This window comes from Aethalodelphis obliquidens, unplaced genomic scaffold (genome assembly GCF_003676395.1).
Source record: "Aethalodelphis obliquidens isolate GAN/ISIS:26980383/991018 unplaced genomic scaffold, ASM367639v1 scaffold2, whole genome shotgun sequence".
NCBI classification, from domain to species: domain Eukaryota; kingdom Metazoa; phylum Chordata; class Mammalia; order Artiodactyla; family Delphinidae; genus Aethalodelphis; species Aethalodelphis obliquidens.
In genome coordinates, this window is record NW_020837946.1 from 32,361,673 (window position 1) to 32,374,465 (window position 12,793).

A 12,793-nucleotide genomic window follows, 5' to 3' on the forward strand; every position below is an offset into this window, starting at 1 on the left:
CTCTACCCGGCAAGGATCTCATTCAGATTTGACAGAGAAATTAAAACCTTTACAGACAAGCAAAAGCTAAGAGAATTCAGCACCACCAAACTAGCTCTACAACAAATGCTAAAGAAACTTCTCTAAGTGGGAAACACAAGAGAAGAAAAGGACATACAAAAACAAACCCAGAACAATTAAGAAAATGGTCATAGGAACATACATAGGGATAATTACCTTAAACGTGAATGGATTAAATGGTCCAACGAAAAGACACAGACTGGCTGAATGGATACAAAAACAAGACCCATCTATATGCTGTCTACAAGAGACCCACTTCAGACTTAGGGACACATACAGACTGAAAGTGAGGGGATGGAAAAAGATATTCCATGCAAATGAAAATCAAAAGAAAGCTGGAGTAGCAATACTCATACCAGATAAAATAGACTTAAAGAATGTTACAAGAGACAAGGAAGGACACTACATAATGATCAAGGGATCAATCCAAGAAGAAGATATAACAATTATAAATATATATGCACCCAACACAGGAGCACCTCCATACATAAGGCAACTGCTAACAGCTATAAAACAGGAAATCGACAGTAACACATTAATAGTGGGGGACTTTAACACATCACTATACCAATGCACAGATCATCCAAAATGAAAATAAATAAGGAAACACAAGCTTTAAATAACACAATAGACCAGACAGATTTAATTGATATTTATAGGACATTCCATACAGAAACAGCAGATTACACTTTCTTCTCAAGTGCACACGGAACATTCTCCAGGACAGATCACATCTTGGGTCACAAATCAAGCCACAGTAAATTTAAGAAAACTGAAATCATATCAAGCAATTTTTTGGACCACAACGCTATGAGATGAGAAAAGAATCACAGGGAAAAAAACGTAAAAAACACAAACACATGGAGGCTAAACAATACGTTACTAAATAACGAAGAGATCACTGAAGAAATCAAAGAGGAAATCATACAATACCTAGAGACAAATAGCAATGAAAACATGACGATGCAAAACCTATGGGATGCAGCAAAAGCAGTTCTAAGAGGGAAGTTTATAGCTATATAAGCCTACCTCAAGAAACAAGAAAAATCTCAAATAAACAATCTAACCTTAACCTGAAGGAAATAGAGAAAGAAGAACAAACAAAAACCAAAGTTAGCAGAAGGAAAGAAGTCATAAAGATCAGAACAGAAATAAATGAAATAGAAACAAAGAAAACAATAGCAAAGATCAATAAAACTAAAAGCTGGTTCTTTGAGAAGATAAACAAAATTGATAAACCATTAGGCAGACTCATCAAGAAAAAGAGGCAGAGGACTCAAATCAATAAAATTAGAAATGAAATAGGAGAAGTTACAACAGACACCACAGAAATACAAAGCATCCTAAGAGACTACTATAAGCAACTCTATGCCAATAAAATGGACAACCTGGAAGAATTGGACAAATTCTTAGAAAGGTATAACCTTCCAAGACTGAACCAGGAAGAAATAGAAAATATGAACAGACCAATCGCAAGTAATGAAATTGAAACTGTGATTAAAAATCTCCCAACAAACAAAAGTCCAGGACCAGATGGCTTCACAGGTGAATTCTATCAAACATTTAGAGAAGAGTTAACACCTATCCTTCTCAAACTCATCCAGAAAATTGCGGAGGAAGGAACACTCCCAAACCCATTCTATGAGGCCATCATCACCCTGATACCAAAACCAGACAAAGACACCACAAAAAAAGAAAATTACAGACCAATATCACTAATGAATATACATGCAAAAATCATCAAGAAAATACAACATATTAAAAGGATCAGACACCATGATCAAGTGGGATTTATCCAAGGATGCAAGGATTCTTCAGTATACGTAAATCAATCAATGTGATAAACCATATTAACAAATTGAGGAATAAAAACCATATGATCATCTCAACAGATGCAGAAAAAGCTTTTGACAAAATTCAACACCCATTTATGATAAAAACTCTCCAGAAATGGGCATAGAGGGAACCTACCGCAACAGAATAAAGGCCATATACTACAAACCCACAGAAAACATCATTCTCAATGGTGAAAAATGGAAAGCATTTCCTCTAAGATCAGGAACAAGACAAGGATGTCCCCTATCACCACTATTATTCAACATAGTTTTGGAAGTCCTAGCCACGGCAATCAGAGAAGAAAAAGAAATAAAAGGAATCCAAATTGGATAAGAAGAAGTAAAATGTCACTGTTTGCAGGTGACATGATACTATACATAGAGAATCCTAAAGATGCCACCAGAAAACTACTAGAGCTAATCAATGAATCTGGTAAAGTTGCAGGATACAAAATTAATGCACAGAAATCTCTTGCATTCCTATATGCTAATGATGAAAAATCTGAAAGAGAAATTAAGGAAACACTCTCATTTACCATTGCAACAAAAAGAATAAAATATCTAGGAATAAACCTACCTAAAGAGACAAAAGACCTAGATGCAGAAAACTATAAGACACTGATGAAAAAAATTAAAGATGATACCAACAGATGGAGAGATATACCATGTTCTTGGATTGGAAGAATCAATATTGTGAAAATGACTATACTACCCAAAGCAATCTACAGATTCAATGCAATCCCTATCAAATTACCAATGGCATTTTTGATGGAACTAGAACAAAAAATCTTAAAATTTGTATGGAGACACAAAAGACCCTGAATAGCCAAAGCCGTCTTGAGGGAAAAAAACGGAGCTGGAGGAATCAGACTCCCTGACTTCAGACTATACTACAAAATTACAGTAATCAAGAAAATATGGTACTGGCACAAGAACAGAAACATAGATCAACGGAACACGATAGAAAGCCCAGAGATAAACCCACGTACCTATGATCAACTAATCTATGACAAAGGAGGCAAGGATATACAATGGAGAAAAGACAGTCTCTTCAATAAGTGGTGCTGGGAAAACTGGACAGATACATGTAAAAGAATGAAATTAGAACACTCCCTAACACCATACACAAAAATAAATTCAAAATGGATTCAAGACCTAAATGTAAGACCGGACACTATAAAACTCTTCGAGGAAAACATAGGAAGAACACTCTTTGACATAAATCACAGCAAGATCTTTTTTGATCTACCTTCTAGAGTAATAGAAATAAAAACAAAAATAAACAAATGGGACCTAATGAAACTTAAATGCTTTTGCACAGCAAAGGAAACCATAAACAAGATGAAAAGACAGCCCTCAGAATGGGAGAAAATATTTGCAAATGAATGAACGGACAAAGGATTAATCTCCAAAATATATAAACAGCTCATGCAGCTCAATATGATAAAAACAAACAACGCAATCCAAAAATGGGCAGAAGACCTAAATAGACATTTCTCCAAAGAAGACATACAGATGGCCAAGAGGCACATGAAAAGCTGCTCAACATCACTAATTATTAGAGAAATGCAAATCAAAACTACAATGAGGTATTACCTCAAACCCATTAGGATGGGCATCATCAGAAAATCTACAAACAACAAATGCTGGAGAGGGTGTAGAGGAACGGGAACCCTCTTGCACTGTTGGTGGGAATGTAAATTGATACAGCCACTATGGAGAACAGTATGGAGGTTCCTTAAAACACTAAAAATAGAATTACCATATGACCCAACAATATACTGGGCATATACCCAGAGAAAACCATAATTCAAAAAGACCCATGCACCCCAATGTTCACTGTAGCACTATTTACAATAGCCAGGTCATGGAAGCAACCTAAATGTCCATCGACAGATGAATGAATAAAGAAGATGTGGTACATATATACAATGGAATATTACTCAGCCATAAAAAGGAACGAAAGTGTGTCATTTGTAGAGATGTGGATGGATCTAGAGACTGCCATACAAAGTGAAGTAAGTCAGAAAAACAAATATCATATATTAATGCATATATGTGGAACCTAGAAAAATGGTACAGATGAACCGGTTTGCAGGGCAGAAATTGAGACACAGATAGAGAACAAACGTATGGACACCAAGGGGGGAAAGCCGCGGGGGGGGGGGGGGGATGGTGGTGTGATGAATTGGGCGATTGGGATTGACATGTATACACTAATGTGTATAAAATTGATGACTAATAAGGATGTGCTGTACAAAAAAGTAAATAAAATAAAATTAAAAAATTAAAAAAAAAAAAAAAGAGACCAGAGAGCTAGCTCTTTCTCTCTCTCTCATCCTCTCTCTCCTTCTCCCTCTCTGCCCACCATGTAAGGATACAGCATCTGTTAACCAGGAAGAAGGTGTTCACCAAGAACCTGACTGCACTGGAATCCTGCTCTTGAACTTCCAGCTTTCAGTCCAGAACTAAGAGAAATAAGTATTTGTTGTTTAAGCCATCCAGTCTATGGTAATTTTGTCATAGCAATCTGGATGAACTGTGTCAGTGCAGTTGACCTCATTTTCCAATTCGATGATCTGTTTTGGGCTTCATTCTATTGATACATGTCATTAGACCTTACAGATCAACCCCTAAAACTCTCCCGTACGTATCATCCAGGACACTACTCTCCAGGTTACATCACTCTCTGATCATCCTTCTCAGTCTCTCACCAACTCCTTTTCCTTTACCTGCTCCTTAAACTGACGATGGGGTCCACTATCATCTACTCCTTTTCTTGTTCTGTTCTGCTCATGAGGTGATATTATTTTCTGTCATAATTTCATCTGTTACCCATATGCTGATTCCAGATCTATATTTACCACCCTAACGTCTACCTTACACTTATATTTCCAACTGGAGATATTTGTCATTTCTCCCTGGATACCCTTCTAGCATCTTATATCTATCAATAAGAATCGAACTTACTATGCCCCGAATCCACCAAAAGAATGAATTAAATAAATGGAACAAAATAAAGACATACCACTAGGCCTAAAAACAAACAAACAAACAAACAAAAAACTATTTACAAAAGCATAGTATTCAATAGGAGTGTGCTTGGTTTACTTACATAAAATAGCTTTCTAAAAAACACATACATTGTATTTTCCTATGGGGGAAAATTTATTTTTAATAGTAAAAAATTATCTTTTTGTAAAAATAGAAAAATGCTCTTTAAATGTCTGAATCAAATCATCTACAAATAAACCTGGAACTCACAAATGAACAGAAACTTAGTTATTGACTATGCTAATCCAGGTCATCTGAGAAGCAAATGCTAAGACAGAATTGAACATGCAGGATTTTATTAGGAGAGATGACAGTGAGAGAAAATGGAGAGAAAGCTAGGCAAGGTGGAGAGAGCTATCAGACTCTGATACAAGTCTGACCTCAAGTATATGACAGAGGGAAGGAAGGCTGGGGGCAAGTAACAGGTCAAAGGTTACAGAGCTAGTGGTGGAATGATCTTCAATCCACGTAACCTGGCTTCAGTGGCAATCTCTTAACCACTTACACTATGTAAGAATTTACTCTATTCCTAGAAAAACATGTTCCATTATTCTTCCTGATTACACAGGCTCCACTATTGTTGAATTGAACCCAACCTAATTTCATAAATCCAGTTATATCATATATATTGCATATTATTTCACAACTGGATACTGTGAGACACCTATTAGCTGACACTCAATATTCTATTGACTTCTTTATCTACCTATATACAAAAACTGAAAACAAATATCCTCCAAACACTTGCACATAAATTCCAACAAAAATGCATACACTGGTTAGTCCCAAAGGTATGTATTTTTTTTTCTCTAATATATATTTTGACTCGATGAAAGAGTAGAGTTGTGAAGTTTCATTACAGCTCACTAGTTGGAAAATAATTTCAAGCTAACAGTCTGGGGCTTCCAGAAAGTTAGCATCTTACATACCTCTTTTTTGAAATTGAGAAAGTAGTTGGATTGGTCAACATGAAAAATCTCAAGGGCTGACCTCCTTAAGTTGTACCGTCGTAGGTGAATCTCTCGAACTTGAGAGTGAGGCCATTTGAAATCAAAGCCTACTCCTGAAAACAGAAACAATCTTGTGACTGGGGTACCACAAAAAGTTACTCATGCTATGCAGAAAATATCTCCTAGTTCCTGACAAAAGTAGCACTATGGAAAAGGAATTCAGTTTCTGTATGATGAAAACCATTTGTTAAATTTATTGGATGTTTAATTTGTTTCTTTTAAGACTATTTTAAAATTCTATAGCTTTTCTACTTCCTTTCCATTGGAATAGAGAATAACTCTGAATATTATATCTTAGAAACAGTTTTCCTTTTCTCTTTATGTTGGCAGCTTAGATTTAAATATCTTTTTATTTTCAGATAAAGGATTAGGTGAAAAGCCTCTAGGAACAAGTGTACATATAAATAAAAGTAAAATTGTATTTTATAACTTCAGTTTATAGCAATCCCCTCTAGCCAAACCTTTTCAAAAACATTAATAAAAAGGAAGCATTCCCTTCAGTACATTGTTGATAATAAATTTAATTCCATACTGACTTTCCATGTCTCCTTTTACATGGTAGACTACAATTCTACAGTCCCACCTTATCGCTTTCTTCTCATTAATGATTGATAAACTGGATACTTAACTATTGAACAACAGAAATTATTGCCCCAGAACTCCTCACCGTCCTCTTTTTCAATGCTGCCATCATAGAAGTAAATGTGTTGAGTAGTGATTTCTAATCTGCCAGGAATTATGGCAATTATTGTAATGAGTTCACAGTCTTCCAACAACACCAATTTTTCTTTTTGATCCTGTTCTTCTTTCTCATTACTGTAAAAACAAAAACCAACCAAACAAACAACATCCAACAATGTATTCTGTGTAAATGGAAAAGAACATCATATTCAAATATGAATATGGTGTCTGTAAAGTCACTATCCAAGAAAGAGTACTTGAATTTTCTACAAAAACCATTCCACTGCATATTAAATTACTTAAATATGTCCAAATATACTTATTACCCAATAACTAAGTTTCAAAAAACATATGTTTTACATTTCAATTGTATATGACCCATTAAAACGAAATATAGTGAATCTTCAATACTACTGCTAGAGGATGGTTCAAACATGCAGCAATACTGGTCGTGTTTTTTTTTTTTTTTTTTTGCCGTACATGGGCCTCTCACTGTTGTGGCCTCTCCCATTGCAGAGCACAGGCTCTGGATGCGCAGGCTCAGAGGCCATGGCTCACGGGCCCAGCCGCTCTGCGGCATGTGGGATCTTCCTGGACCGGGGCATGAACCCATGTCTCCTGCATTGGCAGGCAGACCCTCAACCATTGCGTCACCAGGGAAGCCCCTGGTCATGTTTTTTAGTTATATTTGGCAGACATGAATTGATCCAGGGAATAAATGAATCTGTGAATAAAGGACTGTATCATTAGTGGTGTTTCATAAATAATTATTAGAAGTATTATGATTGATTCTTAAACTGTAGAATGAGATGTTTCAAGAGCAACAAAAGCTAGAGCATCATCATCATAGCATCCCCTGATAGTGTAAATGGAGATAATACTAGGAGCCACTGTTGCCACACCATACTTAAAGTGAAGTCATCTCATATTTGGAGGACTGTTATCAAGTATGCTTTTTGGAGGAAATAACTGGGAAGGGACAGTCTTCTGGTGGCCTAGTTGACTTTTAACTGCCAAGTACAGAAATGAGAACTCCTATAACTCATGGTATGTTTTCAAGTATATCCTTCAAGCCAGCTGCTCTCTGGTCCTAGATATTTCACATTTGCCTCATTTCCAGGATAGCAATGACTAAATCTAATTTTGTTTCCAATGGATTTTGATGAGAAGCTCTACAAGTATCACCAACCTAACTGGGAATATTGCAACCATTAAAGCTAAGCTTAAAATAAAAAACTGAAAATGTTTTCCTAAATAGTGAAATTCCAATATTCACAGTGATGAAATAGAGAAAAAAGTGACCTGAGAGAGTAAATAGTCTGAAGGTTATTTCTATTCTATGAAACAAAGAGTTTTGGCTTTTCATTTGAAAATGAATGAGACTGACATCCACTGAATTCACTAGTCCTTGAAGAAAGAAAATAAAATCCCATTAAAAGCCTGACTAAAAAAATCTACCAAAACCAAAGACAGCTCCCTAGATAACTACCCCCATCCAGTTCCCTGAAAATAATCAAGGACATATTTAAAAATTACTAAAATTATATTAACCAAAAAACCTGTTTATGCCAACAAAGGATATTATTGAACCTGGTCAATTTTTTCTTTTAATAAATTTATTTATTTATTTATTCATTTATTTTTGGCTGCATTGGGTCTTCACTGCTGTGCATGGGCTTTCTCTAGTTGCGGTGAGTGGAGGCCACTCTTCGTTGCAGTGTGTGGGCTTCCCATTGCGGTGGTTTCTCTTGTTGTGGAGCACAGACTCTAGGCGCGCGGGCTTCAGTAGTTGTGGCACGCGGGTTCAGTACTTGTGGCTCGTGAGCTCTAGAGCGCAGGCTCAGTAGCTGTGGCACACGGGCTTAGCTGCTCCACGTCATGTGGGATCTTCCCAGACCAGGGATCGAACCCATGTCCCCTGCATTGGCAGGTGGATTCTTAACCACTGCACCACCAGGGAAGTCCCATGAACCTGGTCAATTTATAGTATTAAAATAAGTTCTGAGAAATATTTGCCGTGTGTTGTTTATAACCTAAACAAAGTGATGTCCAGAATAAATTATATACTTGAGACTTAGCTACTCATTCTTGGCTGAATGTGAGGCTTTACAATCATAACAAGTAAAAGTCAGGGCAGATGTGTAAATCATCAAATTTGAATGCATTCTCTAAACCACATACAGATCCACTGGCAAAGAGTGGCAGTCATACTGATCAAGGGGTTTAAACACAAAAAACAAACTAATTACTGGCTGACCACTAAGCTATGCTGACCCAGGGGCAACCCCTAGTAAGCAAGGCTTTAAAAATAAAACAAAACAAAAACCCAGTAAGTACAGATATCAGTGGCATTCACTGCAGGTAAAACAGACTCCACAGACTTAATCTAGAAAAGTCACTACTAAACAAACAAGAATACAACAACAACAACCAGCATCAAGGGAGGAGATTAGAAACCAAAGTTGGTATAATTTATCTAAAATGTATGGTTTTCACAAAAATTATGAGACATAGGAAGAAACAGGAAAATACGGGCCATAAAATCAAAAGCAGTAAAAAGAAACTGTCTCTGGGGGACCTCATATGCTCAACTTAGTAGACAAAGCCTTCAAGGTGGCTATCATAAAAATACATGAAAAGAACTAAAGGAAACTATGTTTAAAGAACCAAAGTGCATTACGGCAAAAAAAAGTCTAGTCAAATAGAGTATTATTGATACAGAGATAGAAATTATATTATATTTTAAAAAGGAACCAAATGAGAAATTCTGAAATTGAAAAGCACAAGGACTCAACAGCATATTTGAACTTGCAGGAGAAAGAAGCAGGGCTCTTGAAGATAGATCAAAAGAAACTGTCCAATCTGAAGAACACAAAGAAAGAAGAATCGAGCAGAATGAAAGAACCTCAAAGGGTCACCATCAAGCAAAACAACATATGTGCAAAGGGAGACCCAGAAGGAGAGAACAGAGAAAAAGGGCCAAAATATATTTGAAAAAATAATGCTGGCAACTTCTCAAATATGAAAAAAATTAATCTACACATCCAAGAAGCTCAATGAACTCCAAGCAAGATAAACACAAAGATATCCAAACATGGTCCGAAAGCCAAGGTACTAAAAGCCAAGGACAAAAAGAATAACCTAAAAGCACCACAATACAGGACACAACAGAAAAGGTTAATAGCACATTTCTCATCAGAAACAAAAGGTAGTGAAAACCAGAAGGTAGTGGAAAGACATATTCAAAATGGTGAAAGGAAAAAACTGTCAATCAAGAATTCTGTATCTGGCAAAACTATCTTCAAAAGAAAAAGCAATGGTGCTGGGGCAACTAGAATCACATGCAAAAGAATTAATATGGACCCCTACATCACACCACATACAAAAGTTAACTCAAAATGGATCAAAGACCTAACATAAGAGATAAAACATAAAACTCTTAGAAAAAAATAGATGAAAGGAAATTCATCAAAATTAAAATTTTTTGTACATCGAAAGATACCAACAGAAAGTAAAAAAAAAACAATTCAGGGCTTCCCTGGTGGCACAGTGGTTGAGAGTCCGCCTGCCGATGCAGGGGACATGGGTTCGTGCCCTGGTCTGGGAAGATCCCACATGCCGCGGAGCAGCTGGGCCTGTGAGCCATGGCTGCTGAGCCTGTGCGTCCGGAGCCTGTGCTCCACAACGGGAGAGGCCTCAACAGTGAGAGGCCCACGTACCGCAAAAAAAAATGTGTACATGAATATTCAAGGCAGTATTATTCATAATAGCCCAAAAAAACCCAGAAACTACATAAATGTCCATCAACTGCTGAACGGATAAACAAAAACTGTATATCCATATAATGGAATATTATTCAGCCACAAAAACAAATGGATGGAATCATTAAACTGAATGAAAAAAGCCAGACGTAAAAAATAACATATTGAATGAAATACATGAAATGTTCAAAATAGGCAAACCCATAGAGAAAGAAAACCAGTTAGTGGTTGCTAGAGGATGTGAGGAGAGAAAATTGGGACTGACTGTTGAAAGGTATAAGATCTCCTTTTGGGGTGATGGAAATGTTCTTGGACTAGATAGTGGTGATGTTGCACAACTCTGTGAATATACTAAAAAAACACTGAACTGTGCACTTTGAAATAGTCAATTTTACGTTAAGTGAATCTCAATTTTCAAAAAATATATCTCAATTTTAAAAAAAGTAGTCAAAAATGAAGACAAAATAAAAATCTCCACAGATAACAAAAGACTAAGAGAATTTGTGGCTTATAGACCTTCCTTACAAGGAATACTGAAGGAAGTCCTTCAGGCTTAAAAGGAAATGGCACCAGATGGCAATCTGAATGTACACCAAGAAATGAAGTGTATAAGTAGGTAAATATGCAGGGAAATATAAAGGAAAGCATAATTACATAGTTTTTTCTTCTCTTAACTGATTTAAAGACAAGTGCATAAAACAGTAAATGCATTAAACTGTACTTTTGGGCTTAAAACATATACAGGTTTAATATGTATGGTAACAAAGGAGAGATGAGAAAATGAGTATGTTTTATATTTGTTTAGGGGAAGTTTTTAAACTACAAATTCAAAATTTTAAAATATATCTAAGGCTATTTTTTCCTGGGAGAGGTTTGATAATTCGTATCTTTCAAGGAATTTGTCCATTTCATTTAAATTGTCAAATTTATTGGCATAAAGTTGCCATTTCCTTTTTTTTTTTTAATGATGTCTGGAATTTTTTTTTAATATTTATTTATTTGTTTAGGCTGCGCTTGGTCTTAGTTGCCACACACGAAATCTTCACTGAGGCATGCAGGATCTTTAGTTGCGGCATGTGGGATCTTTCAGTTGCAGAATGTGGACTTAGTTGCGGCGTGTGGACTCTTTAAGTTGCAGCATGCGAACTCTTATAGTTGTGGTATGCACGCGGGATCTAGTTCCCCGACCAGGGATCAAATCCAGGCACCCTGGATTGGGAGTGCAGAGTCTTACCCACTGGACCACCAGGGAAGTCCCTATCATTTCCTTTTAATTATTTTAATGTATTTCTTTTCAATCATTTTAGTATTTGTAATGTTATCTCCTCTCTCATTCCTGATACTGGTAATTTATGTTGTCTTTATTTCCTAACCAATCTGGCTGGAGGTTTATTGTTTGGTTACCTGATTTTTAATAACCAACTTTTGTTTTCTTTGATCTTTCTTTTTGTTTTTATCTTTCATGGACTTCTGCTTTTATCTTTATAATTTCTTCCTTTTTCTTAAAAGTTTATATTTCACACTGTACTTGCCAGATAAATACCTCAGCTGTATCCCATAAATTTGATTCATTATCATTCAACTCAAATATTTTCTAGTTTCAAGGTCCAGCTCCAAATTAACCCAGTCCTAAGAAGCCTTCTTCAATAGTTACAGTTAACACTAATAGACTCCTAACAGCTGGTATATAGTATCAATTGTTGGATTCTGGGAATGCATAGTATTAGAATTTCAAGCAAATATTTTCCACAATTTTACAATCCCATTTCTCAGAATAAAATAATTTTAAATTCTTTCAAGTACTTATACATACATATTTACTCTGGCTGTTATTTCCTCTTCAGGAAGATCTAATTTATCCTCCTCCATATCACTAACTTTTACTTGTTTCACTACTTCCAAAAGCAGTGAATCACTGGAAGGCTGCAAGTGCTGGATACCTGTTTAAACATAAAATGTTTGTTAAACACAAAGTAGGAAAAATCATATCACAGTCCTTCTGTAATTTCTGACTGTTAATTATATGAATAATATGTATAATAAGTAAGGTACTTGAAATTTTCTAAGATAAGCGACTTACTACAGAGAAGTTTTTATACATGATTTAGAGTTATCTATGGTGCTTGCCTGTGATTTTTTAAAATAATTATACATATAATACAAGGAATAAATGTTTTAAAAGATGGTATTTATCTTTAATGATGGTATTATTTATGTTTCAGAAACAGGCCAAGTAATCTCTTTAATCATATTTACTTCTAAAGCATACTACTAAGTAAGTTAAAGAATTATTCTCACTACATTAATTCAATGGAATTATTTTTACTGTGCATTTGAACTACAGAAATATTAAGAAAGAATGTGACAAATTATTTTTAACTGCAAGATAATA

The 12,793-nt window shown here is 35.6% G+C and overlaps 1 protein-coding gene across 1 annotated transcript in view; it reads right to left on the reverse strand.

Annotated features, from left to right (window-relative positions):
* NBEAL1 (neurobeachin like 1) overlaps window positions 1-12,793 on the reverse strand; it is a 180,128-nt gene that overhangs the window by 48,167 nt on the left and 119,168 nt on the right. Inside the window, exons 34-36 of the mRNA XM_027123720.1 lie at window positions 12,215-12,341; window positions 6,627-6,775; window positions 5,879-6,012 (exon numbers count right to left, since the gene is read on the reverse strand). Of these exons, the coding sequence (XP_026979521.1) occupies window positions 5,879-6,012; window positions 6,627-6,775; window positions 12,215-12,341 (410 nt within the window). The remainder of the gene's footprint in view (window positions 1-5,878; window positions 6,013-6,626; window positions 6,776-12,214; window positions 12,342-12,793) is intronic.